We start from the raw sequence: 12,237 nt of genomic DNA on the forward strand, positions 1-12,237 counted from the left end.
CATCTAATAATAACAATAAAAAAGCATTTTAATGGCTATAAACAGACACTGTTAATGTAAAAATCTGCCCAGAGAAACAAATGTGTCCACTGCGGAGTGGCTCTGTGGAACGGCTGGAAGATCTGAGGAGGCACGGCGCTGTGGAGAAGGTGCAGCACTCGACCTGTTACAAAATGTTCTTCAATGGGAAAATTTCACGGCATATCAGATAAAACAAACTTGTAAAGAAGGAAAGGCCATGAATACGCTTTTATGACCAAATTTAGTACGAGATAATGACATTAATCAGCGATGACAAAGTTCATAAACACACACATTCTCTCTCTAGCTGTGATGCACAATGCTGTCGATGCTTTCTTGAATTTCTGCCATCTTCTTTAGAACCTGGTTAATCCTCACGTCATCAAACTCCAAGCACACCAACTCCGAGTCCTGAAAGAGAGAGAGAGAGAGAGAGAGAGAGTGAGAGAGTTTAATGAAGTGTATAGAACACACATTATGTTGAACCCACCACAGGCTCTTTACATAAAACGAGCAGGTGTGCAAATGTTCCTGATATTCTGGTCTATACTGGTAAATATATTAGACATTTATTAGAGGTTTATTTTAAAGCTTGCAAACTATCCTCTACACTATATCTAAATGAACTTTTAATTTTTAAAATGAACTTAATATTACTCGTGACAGTCGTCATTTTCTATTTTTTTCCCCAGACTTTTCAGTAGCGTCTAAGCTGTTGCTTTTAGCCGGACACCTTGGTACGATTCTTCTCGAGAAAAAGCTGCTAAACTCGGGTGTGACCTGCACAATGTTCTTTGCATAATCTGAATGTAAAAACAGAAAGTGGTCAGTGACCATGTCTTTAAAAGAAAACAGAAATGAATTTGCATTCTGAAGCTTGCTGTGTGTGTGTGTGTGTGTGTGTGTGTGTGTGTGTGTGTGTGTGTGTGCGCGTGTGTGTGTGTGATCTCAAGCTCATTGTTCTAAGTGATACAGGGGGAAACAATGGAAATCAGATTTTAATCCACGATGGCTACTAAAGCTGCTAATGCATCCGAGTTTCCTGTAACAGCTCCGTCAGCATCACAGAGGACAAAAACACTGTGATGGATGAAAAGTGACGGTGGCTTAGTGGTTAGCACGTTCGCCTCACACCTCCAGGGTTGGGGGTTCGATTCCCGCCTCCACCTTGTGTGTGTGGAGTTTGCATGTTCTCCCTGTGCCTCGGGGGTTTCCTCCGGGTACTCCGGTTTCCTCCCCTGGTCCAAAGACATGCATGGTAGGTTGATTGGCATCTCTGGAAAATTGTCCGTAGTGTGTGATTGCGTGAGTGAATGAGAGTGTGTGTGTGCCCTGTGATGGGTTGGCACTCCGTCCAGGGTGTATCCTGCCTTGATGCCCGATGACGCCTGAGATAGGCACAGGCTCCCCGTGACCCGAGGTAGTTCGGATAAGCGGTAGATGATGAGTGAATGAATGAATATTGTGAAGAGGAAGATGTGATATGCCAGACCCAACAATGCAGAAGAGCTGAAGTACACTATCAGAGAAACCTGGGCTCTCATAACACCTGAGCAGTGCCACAGACTGATCGACTCCATGCCAGGCCGCATTGCTGCAGTAATTCAGGCAAAAAGGAGCCCCAACTAAGTATTGAGTGCTCATACTTTTCATCTTCATACTTTTCAGTTGGCCAGATTTCTAAACATCCTTTCTTTGTATTGGTCTTAAGTAATATTCTAATTTTCTGAGGTACTGAATTTGGGATTTTCCTTAATGCTCAGTTATAATCATCAAAATGAAAAGAAATAAACATTTGAAATATATCAGTCTGTGTGTAATGAATGAATATAATATACAAGTTTCACTTTTTGAATGGAATTAGTGGGACCTGCACCTGTAGGTGCGCGTGCACGTTTGCGTCTGTCTAATTATATCTTACATTTCTTGCATGTTGTAATAAAATAGATTAATCGTAGCAACAAATAAAAAAAAGTCTACAAATGACACGTACTTCACGTACATAAAGGTGCAGTTATTGGATGTTTTTACAATTCGAACCAGGACAAATAACTGGAAGATTTATAGACCATGCTAACACGGTTTCAGCAAAAGTGTATAGGGATGTGGTAGCTTAGTGGTTAAGGTGTTGGGTTACCAAGCGGAAGGTTGTGAGTTCGATTCCTACATCCACCAAGCTGCCACTGCTGGGCCCCTGAGCAAGGCCCTTAACCCTCAATTGCTCAGTTGTATAAAAATGAGATAAAATGTAAGTCGCTCTGGATAAGGGCGTCTGCTAAATGATGTAAATGTAAATGTATTAAATTGCCTTATGGTCTGTTGTGTTTTTTGGACAGGCCTCCTGTTTGTCTTTTTACAGACTGCCCACACTCCATCTCAGTGTGACATCAGTCTGACACTTGTGTAGCCGGTTAATCCTCCTGCAAAAAATAAAACCGTGTTCCCCAAAGCACAAAAGAAGAAATGCAGAGAAAATAGCAGCAACTTTTCCAAGATGCCGAAATCAATTACTGGTGAAATTTAATTTATTACAAAGGAGAAATGGCCAGTGAAAGCCGACATACGTAAGCATCTCAGAGCGGACACAGTAATAAACTGGTCTGTGCTGGTAAATACGCTAAAGTTGTACTAGATTAAAGTTTATTTTAATGCGTGCCATCGTCTCAAATATATTAGTCTTCTGTATTTTTGATTTTTTTAAATCGTCTCTTATTTTAATGCCATGTGACATCTGACACTAATTTTTGAAAAAACGTGCAATATTACCTGTGAGCAATATGTCTGTTCATGTAACTACTTACTCGTGGTCTCTTTTTTATACTTTTTGTTGTGTATATATATTATGTCTCTATTCTTTTATATATTATATATCTATATATTATGTCTCTCTCTCTCTCTCTCTCTCATATTATATATAAATATATATATATATAAAAAATATATTATTATATTCTTTTATATACTGTATATATTTATATTGGGGCAAGTCGTGGCCTAATGGTTAGAGTGTTTGACTCCTAACCCTAAGGTTGTGGGTTCGAGTCTCGGGCCGGCAATACCACGACTGAGGTGCCCCGACCCCCCCCAACTGCTCCCCGGGCACCGCAGCATAAATGGCTGCCCACTGCTCCGGGTGTGTGTTCACGGTGTGTGTGTTCACTGCTGTGTGTGTGCACTTTGGATGGGTTAAATGCAGAGAACAAATTCCGAGTACGGGTCACCGTACTTAGCTGTATGTCACGTCATGTATATATATACGTATATCTTATTTTATCTAATGTCAGATTTTATATCCCTGACCTCACCCCCCATCCCCCCTCTCTCCACCCACACAGTACAGCTTTACAGTTTTGCAAACAGGAGTGCATTTGCATTGCGAGCCATGCTCTTCGAGTTATCTCGCCGAAATCACACTGCTGATCGAAATAATTCAAATGCAAATGTACATTCAATGTAAGGGACGAAAACAGTGAGTTACATCATCACCATCATCATCATTAAAATCACTGATTATAGGTCATTTGCATATTTTACTATACTGTATCATATTTGTGCATAACTGTGCTTTCAAATGTATTATTATAGTAATTATAGTGCACAATTTATATAAAAATAAGTTCAGCATGCATTACAAATTAAAAGATATAGGATTAATTTAATTTCATTATTTATTATTTTATTTATTATTTAATCAATAATAATAGCTAATCTTATTCAACTCCACCTTCTCAGCCATAAGAGACAAAACTCTTCTCTTTAGTTTGTTCCGCTTTATTTTAAAAACTTTTTTTTTAAAAAAACATTTAACACCCTGAAACTAGACCAATAAAAGTGAGTATTTAATAAGTGGATCAAACACAGGATATACGAGTAAGCTAAGCCTGCAGTTAAAGTGAAGAGAAGAGGAAGTTGTGGTAGCGTGTTGAACTTCCTGAGCAAACCAAGCTAGACATGTGCGTGCAAACCGAGGATTGGTGCCCGTGAAGAGGTTATTTTCTCACATGGGTTCTCTTACCACTGCTATGCTGATGATAAACAACTTATATTCTCTTTCCCACCCTCATTTACCACAGCTTCTGATCGAATCTCAGCATGTCTGGCAGAAATGTGGCAGCAAAACTGAACTGCTGATCATCCCATGTGATTCATCCCCAGGTCATGACCTTGCTGTATCCCTGCACAACGATCTGATCTCCCCTTCAGTCACAGCTCGTAACCTTGGGGTAACCATGTCCTTTTCCTCTCATGTTGCTAATGTGACTCGCTCATGTCGCTTTCTTCTCTACAACATTAGAAGGATTCGGCCATTTTTGTCCACACAGGCTGCTCAGGTACTTGTTCAGTCTCTTGTCATTTCTAGACTAGATTACTGCAACGCACTGCTGGCAGGTCTACAATATGAACACAATCCGCCCTCTGCAAATGATCCAAAATGCAGCTGCACGGTGTAGTGGAAATGTTCATAAGAATCTGTCCTTCTATGCTTCTGTATTTCCCATGGCTGGTAGTTATTGTGACTAGAGATTGCAGTTGTTTTCCTCTAACAGCTTCCAGCAGATCGTTCCCGTGGGACCTTGGTAGGTACAGATTAGCTTGGTCAGAAGATGAGCAGGCTTCTAAGCCAATTGTTGATGATGTTTTCCTTTTACATGTCTTCTTTGTTTAAATTCTGTCTATAAAATCCTGATGTTATCTATGACGAGGGCCCTTCCTCTCTCATGTTACATGTGGAGTGTTGGGTCCTGCTGCGCAGCTGAACACAATAAATGTGTGAAACCTTTTTTACTCTTGCCCGTGCCTACCGGTGTGATATTTTATGCTTTAATTCTCTCAAACCTCAAAACTTCCACCACAAAGTTTCTGCCAAAGTTCTCCACACCACCCCGCTGCTGCGATCCCTCCACTGGCGTCCTGTAGCTGCACGCATCAGATTCAAAACACTGATGCTGGCCTACAAAGCCAAAAACAGACCAGCTCCCTCTTACCTCAAAGCCCTCATCACACCTCACACTGCACCCTCCGATCTACCAGCACTGCTCGACTGGTCCCACCATCTCTCAGGGTAAGAGGCAAGTATACTACAAGACTCTTCTCTGTTCTGGCACCAAGGTGGTGGAATGAACTTCCCCTAGAGGTCCGGACAGCTGAGTCACTGGATATTTTCAAACGGCGGTTGAAGACCAACTTATCCAATGTAAGAGATTTAAGCACTTATGTACGTCGCTCTGGATCAAGGCGTCTGCCAAATGCTGTAAATGTAAATGTAATTGTGACAAGCTAGCTAACGTGAAACACTGACATGGCGGATACCTGCCGTTACCTCTGTCTCGGGTTCTAGGTGTTGAACGTCGTCTTCAGCGTGAAACGGAGCTAAACCTTTCACGGTACAACACACAGTACTACACAAACACATGTGTATTACCATAGTATTACTCATTGTGTTCATTTATTGATAAAAATATCCCCTCGGCCAGCTGCCCCAGCAGGTTCCACCATAATAGTTGCCTGGGTTACGTATGTATGTGTGGGGCGGAGCTATCAAAACAGAGGTGACGCCTATTTGGGTTAGGGGTGTGATTGTTTTGGTGATTTCAAATGTCAACATTGGCTTTCAGAGATCGCGCAACAACAGTTTGTGAAGCTTTTCCAGACGTGAAAACGGTTTGTCTACCGATTAGACCGACAGACACGCCGATTGCGAGCTAACCGGAGCTAGCAGATCGCGAGCAAAACGAATCGAATAAACGGACGAGGATCTGCTGACTCACTGAAACATGCACGTCGTTCAGCCTTTTGACAAGAGGAGGAAGAGGGCGTAGAAGTGCGTTTGGAGAAGTGTGTAACGTTATGATAACCCTTGTGTGTTGTTGTTCATAACATAATCCACTATACATGAACGAGTAAAATGACTTATAGCGGTTTTAATAACGATTGTAGCATTGAAAACGACTTCATACACGGATGTAAAAATTTTGTTCTTTTTTTGTTTTAATTATGTTTGTTTCCTGACCCGAGATTCTCTCTTAAAACTAGCCCAAAATTTATTTAATAAAATCACAAAAATGCATCTAGAACTTTGGCATTTTTAATTTAATGTACCGAGTGAAGGAAAAGAACAAAATCGACGTAAATCGACGCAAAAGATTCGAGTCACTGGAATGAATCGAAATGTCCACTTCTACTCCAAATAATCCTAAACAAGAGCTGTAATATCGTATAAACCATGAGGGTTCTGTCAGCGTCACCGAAAACATTCATTCATTCATCTTCTACCGCTTATCCGAACTACCTCGGGTCACGGGGAGCCTGTGCCTATCTCAGGTGTCATCGGGCATCAAGGCAGGATACACCCTGGACGGAGTGCCAACCCATCACAGGGCACACACACACACTCTCATTCACTCACACAATCACACACTACGGACAATTTTTCCAGAGATGCCAATCAACCTACCATGCATGTCTTTGGACCAGGGGAGGAAACCGGAGTACCCGGAGGAAACCCCCGAGGCACGGGGAGAACATGCAAACTCCACACACAAGGCGGAGGTGGGAATCGAACCCCCAACCCTGGAGGTGTGAGGCGAACGTGCTAACCACTAAGACACCGTGCCCCCCGTCACCGAAAACAGTTAGAGTTAAATAAATGAACAGCACAATACTGAAGTAAGACGTCGGACCATTTGATTCACTAAAATAATATTTCAGGTGGCCACGTGAGCAGAACTGCAGAAGATTAGGAAGAGCAGTAAAAAAAATGGAGAAATTCAGTAACCACAGCTCTTAAGTCATCGATGCTAAACTGCTAACCACAGCATGATCTGGCAGACAAACAGACTAAACAGAAAGTGTGTACGTGGGACGAGAGATTAAAGAACAGACCTTGTGTTTTTGTCTCCTTCTTCTGATTAACACAGATATTTGCTTTAAGGCCATTTCTTTTTGTCTTCAACAGTTATTGTAAGTCATTAGCATTCATATGCAGGCATGTATAATGAAAAAAAAAAACAAAGTGTGCTTCGTAACATGCTTCACGTTAATCGCCGTTTTTATCATCAATTAGTTAGAGCTCTAAAATAACGAATGTTGGAGCAGTAACTCCGCTTTGTGTTGGCTGCGGCGTCCCAAACTCATTGTAGATTATTTCCCTATAAAATACAGGAATCGACGTGAAATGATTCCTCACGTGACGTAAGGTCTGACATTTCTGTCAAATAAATCTAGGATAGCATCTCTGCCGCTCACCTGGCCGTTTCTCCCGAGCTCGAGCTCTACCAGAGCCACGGGGCTGTTGGACGTCTGCCCCCTACTGGTCGCGGTCTGCAGGTCCACCCTCCAGCTCAATCCCCTCAGCGCAGGCTCCCAGCGGCTCTGTGCCAGCAGGCTCTCTCGCACCCGGGCTCTGTGTCCTTTCCAGAAACGTGCCAGAGCTGCCGCCTGCTCAGATGACGTACCGCCTCCTCCGTGCTTACGTGTCTGTGCGGTCAGAAACGCCTCCAGCTGGGTCTGGTCCATATCTGCTACGGCGACAGACTGAGCGCAAGACAGAAGGAAGATGACCAAGAAGGGAAGTTTTTTTTTTATTATATGCTTTACTGCTGCTTTTTAGATGCATTAGGGGCAAAAAAGATGTGAGCCATCATTTCAATGTTAATAGTCGTAACAATAAAATTTACATTTACAACATTTGGCAGATGTCCTTATTGAAAGTGACTTATCTCATTTTTATACAACTGAGCAATAGAGGGTTAAGGGCCTTGCTCAGGGGCCCAACAGTGGCAGCTTGGTAGACCTGGGATTGAACTCACAACCTTCCGATTGATAGCCCAACACCTTAACCACGTGGCTACCACATGCCCACATGCGTCAATGTGGCCCACAATTCCATGCCGAGACCCACCAACACTGCAATAAATAAAAACTGGAAGAAATCATGCTAAATAATTGACGCCACATTTACTCCAGTGGGATCAAAGAAAACACTGCCATCTGGAGGCTAATGCTTGAAGCAAAACATTTTAGAGCAGCAATAATTGTTTTTTGTTTTTTTTAAAGTAAACCTATGACAACGTTGCCCTGATGTGCCTGTAACTGTCACAGTCATCTGGAAAGTGAATTATTTGCACAAACAGCATGAAACACCTCACAGCTCCAGGGTTGCATGTTGGATCCTAAACAGATTTGTTTTCTCCGGTTTCTCCCGAAAAACAATGCAGAATTTGACTACTCTAAAAGTGAGTGTGAATGAGTGTTTGGTGCACAGTGATTAACTGGTGCCTAGTGATTAACTGGTGCCTGAATAGTGTGTAAATTCCCACCTCATTCCCAGTTTCCCCAGTATCCTCAGTTTGCCCCAGTGTTCTCAGTTTCCCCAGTATCCCTAGTTTTCCCGTGTTCCCAGTTTCCCAAGTGTTCCCAGTATCCCCAATATTCCCAGCATCCCCAATGTTTCCAGTATCCCCGGTGTTCCCAGTATACCCGGTGTTCCCAGTATACCCAATGTTCCCAGTATACCCGGTGTTCCCAGTATACCCATTGTTCCCAGTATACCCAGTGTTCCCAGTATACCCAGTGTTCCCAGTATACCCAGTGTTCCCATTATCCCTGGTGTTCCCAGATGCATGAATGAATATATTGAGAATCAAGGAATTGAATAAAGCATAAAAACTGTGTGTTTCGGATCTGCTGCATTAACAGTTTTATATGGTGTTAGTTGTTAAATAACTCGTTATATAACAGTTTTATATGGTGTTAGTTGTTAAATAACTCGTTATATAACAGTTTTATATGGTGTTAGTTGTGAAATAACTCGTTATAGAACAGTTTTATATGGTGTTAGTTGTTAAATAACTCGTTATATAAGTTTTATATGGTGTTAGTTGTGAAATAACTCGTTATAGAAGTTTTATATGGTGTTAGTTGTGAAATAACTCGTTATATAACAGTTTTATATGGTGTTAGTTGTTAAATAACTCGTTATATAACAGTTTTATATGGTGTTAGTTGTGAAATAACTCGTTATAGAAGTTTTATATGGTGTTAGTTGTGAAATAACTCGTTATATAATAGTTTTATATGGTGTTAGTTGTGAAATAACTCGTTATAGAACAGTTTTATATGGTGTTAGTTGTGAAATAACTCGTTATAGAACAGTTTTATATGGTGTTAGTTGTGAAATAACTCGCTATAGAACAGTTTTATATGGTGTTAGTTGTGAAATAACTCGTTATAGAACAGTTTTATATGGTGTTAGTTGTGAAATAACTCGTTATAGAACAGTTTTATATGGTGTTAGTTGTGAAATAACTCGTTATAACAGTTTTATATGGTGTTAGTTGTGAAATAACTCGTTATAGAACAGTTTTATATGGTGTTAGTTGTGAAATAACTCGTTATAGAACAGTTTTATATGGTGTTAGTTGTGAAATAACTCGTTATAGAACAGTTTTATATGGTGTTAGTTGTGAAATAACTCGTTATAGAACAGTTTTATATGGTGTTAGTTGTGAAATAACTCGTTATAGAACAGTTTTATATGGTGTTAGTTGTGAAATAACTCGTTATAGAACAGTTTTATATGGTGTTAGTTGTGAAATAACTCGTTATAGAACAGTTTTATATGGTGTTAGTTGTGAAATAACTCGTTATAGAACAGTTTTATATGGTGTTAGTTGTGAAATAACTCGTTATAGAACAGTTTTATATGGTGTTAGTTGTGAAATAACTCGTTATAGAACAGTTTTATATGGTGTTAGTTGTGAAATAACTCGTTATAGAACAGTTTTATATGGTGTTAGTTGTGAAATAACTCGTTATAGAACAGTTTTATATGGTGTTAGTTGTTAAATAACTCGTTATAGAACAGTTTTATATGGTGTTAGTTGTGAAATAACTCGTTATATAATAGTTTTGTCGTGTTTAGGAGACTTGTGGCTAAATCCGTTAGCTTCCATCCTGTAGTTTATACCTTTAACAAACCCCTCATCTTGTCGTACAGAACGCGGAACTCCTCATGAGGGACATCAGGATAAAGCTCTTCCTTCAGCAGCTCCTCAGTCATCTCCGAGTTCCCGTAATAAACTCTTTGTGCGATTCCGTTTAACAAACCGCTCAGCGCTTTCACAGCCTCGGCGTCCGCCATGTTGGCTGGTGACTGGAGAGTCACGTGACCTCAACATCACGTGAACGGGGCGTGTTCGTGACGTGATTGGACAAGACCACGTGGCTTTGATTTTGTGCTTGTTAATTCTTCACTTCTTGCTTTTTTATTATTGATCATTTTCTCAATGTCTTCTTTCTTTCTTTCTTTCTTTCTTTCCTTCCTTCCTTCCTTTCTTTCTTTCTTTCTTTCTTGCTTTCTTGCTTTCTATCATTCTTTTCCTCTTTTCTTTTTTCCTTATATCTCTACCTATATATTATTTATTTCACCCATTATTTCTTTTCTCTTTTTTCTTTTCTTCTTTACACTCTGTCACCTTTTCCCTTTTCCATTTTCTTTTTTTCTTTGCATTTTTTCCATTTTTCCCATTGCCCTATCTTTATGTTCATTTTCATTTTATCTTCTTCTTCCTATTTTTTTCTTTCTTTCTTTCTTTCTTTCTTTCTTTCTTTCTTTCTTTCTTTCTTTCGTAACTGTTTTCTTTGTGATCTTTTTATATTTGTTTTTTACCTACAGTTAAATTGCTGTAATAAAACTAATGGGAGATGAAGTTAATGTGCTTGTGACTGAATCTCCTATTTATGAGAACATTATATTCATTAGAGTGGCTTAGTGGTTAGCACGTTCACCTCACACCTCCAGGGTTGGGGGTTCGATTCCCGCCTCCACCTTGTGTGTGTGGAGTTTGCATGTTCTCCCCGTGCCTCGGGGGTTTCCTCCGGGTACTCCGGTTTCCTCCCCCGGTCCAAAGACATGCATGGTAGGTTGATTGGCATCTCTGGAAAATTGTCCGTAGTGTGTGATTGTGTGAGTGAATGAGAGTGTGTGTGTGTGCCCTGCGATGGGTTGGCACTCCGTCCAGGGTGTATCCTGCCTTGATGCCCGATGACAACTGAGATAGACACAGGATCCCCGTGACCTGAGAATAGTTCTGATAAACGGTAGAAAATTGAGTGAGTGAGTGAGTGAGTGAGTGAGTGAGTGAGTGAGTGAGTGAGTGAGTGAGTGAGTGAGTGAGTGAGTGAGTGAGTGTACTATTTTAGTAAATAAATAAATAAGGTTTTCTGACACAAAAATAAAAGGCATCCCTTTTTGTACAGCCGTTTCTCTAATGATTAGGTCACAGATTCATACAGGACAAACTACAACAGACATAAATCTGGATATGATAAATTCCTCATCTGTATCCTTGTCTTTCTGTCCTGTTTGTTAGTTACTCACCAATAACACACACCTTTCCATCCGTGTTTTATGGAGGATCAAAGTCTAAGATTAAGATAATTCAGTATCGGGGGAAATAAATGTGCTGCTGTGTTCAGTACTAGAACCACATGTAAAATGTTCAGTGTCACAAACAAGGTCATTTTGTTAAAGCTGCCATAATAGACCCCTCTGTGACAATTCTGACTGACCCATGTTAGAACAGAAAGCTCCAGAAAGACAGCATGCGAAAATCAGTGAATGCGACTGTTAAGGGATAAAACATGACACGTGTCAGGTTTAAATAAATAAAAATAGCAAATTGTGGCTGTCGTATCCATGCATTTTCTGTAGCACTTATCGTACCCAGGGTCACTGAGAAGATGGAGTCTATACCAGGGGACTAGTGGACAAGGCCAGAGACAACACTCAGCCTACAATGCGTGTCTATGTACCGGCGCAGAAAACCAGAAAACCTAAAGCATCAAAACCATCAAAACAGAGGGAGAACTTGTCAATCTCTCTCTCTCTCACACACACACACCTAGCATATTGAAACGCTTTAGTCACGATTCAAAGGTGTTTGGAAAATAATCATCGTCGGGTTTGTGGTAAAAGTATCTCATCACGCTTCATCTCTCCGTTGAGTGTTTTTCAGATAACAGCATGATTATAAGTTTCTATTCCCTAAAACACATGCACCATAGGTCATAATGTAAAAGCAACATTTATTGGGTTCTGAGACCTTTGAGCCTCACATACAGTAATTACTGTTTATGACGAGCAGCGCACAAAGAGAGATAGATAAAGATAGAGAAGGAGGTGTGTGTGGGGGGGGGATTATGGACAGCCCAGAT

General features: G+C 40.7%; 1 protein-coding gene across 1 annotated transcript in view; it reads right to left on the bottom strand.

Moving 5' to 3' along the window:
* The window catches only part of commd1 (copper metabolism (Murr1) domain containing 1), a 10,611-nt gene extending 413 nt beyond the window's left edge, over window positions 1–10,198 (bottom strand). Inside the window, exons 1-3 of the mRNA XM_060860934.1 lie at window positions 9,989–10,198; window positions 7,267–7,554; window positions 1–432 (exon numbers count right to left, since the gene is read on the bottom strand). The exon at window positions 1–432 is cut by the window's left edge and continues 413 nt beyond it. Coding sequence (XP_060716917.1) covers window positions 325–432; window positions 7,267–7,554; window positions 9,989–10,162 — 570 coding nt within the window. The 5' untranslated portion in view covers window positions 10,163–10,198 and the 3' untranslated portion in view covers window positions 1–324. The remainder of the gene's footprint in view (window positions 433–7,266; window positions 7,555–9,988) is intronic.
* Window positions 10,199–12,237: the final 2,039 nt, after the last annotated feature.

The sequence above is a fragment of the Tachysurus vachellii genome, chromosome 24 (assembly GCF_030014155.1).
Source record: "Tachysurus vachellii isolate PV-2020 chromosome 24, HZAU_Pvac_v1, whole genome shotgun sequence".
Classification (NCBI taxonomy): Eukaryota; Metazoa; Chordata; class Actinopteri; order Siluriformes; family Bagridae; genus Tachysurus; species Tachysurus vachellii.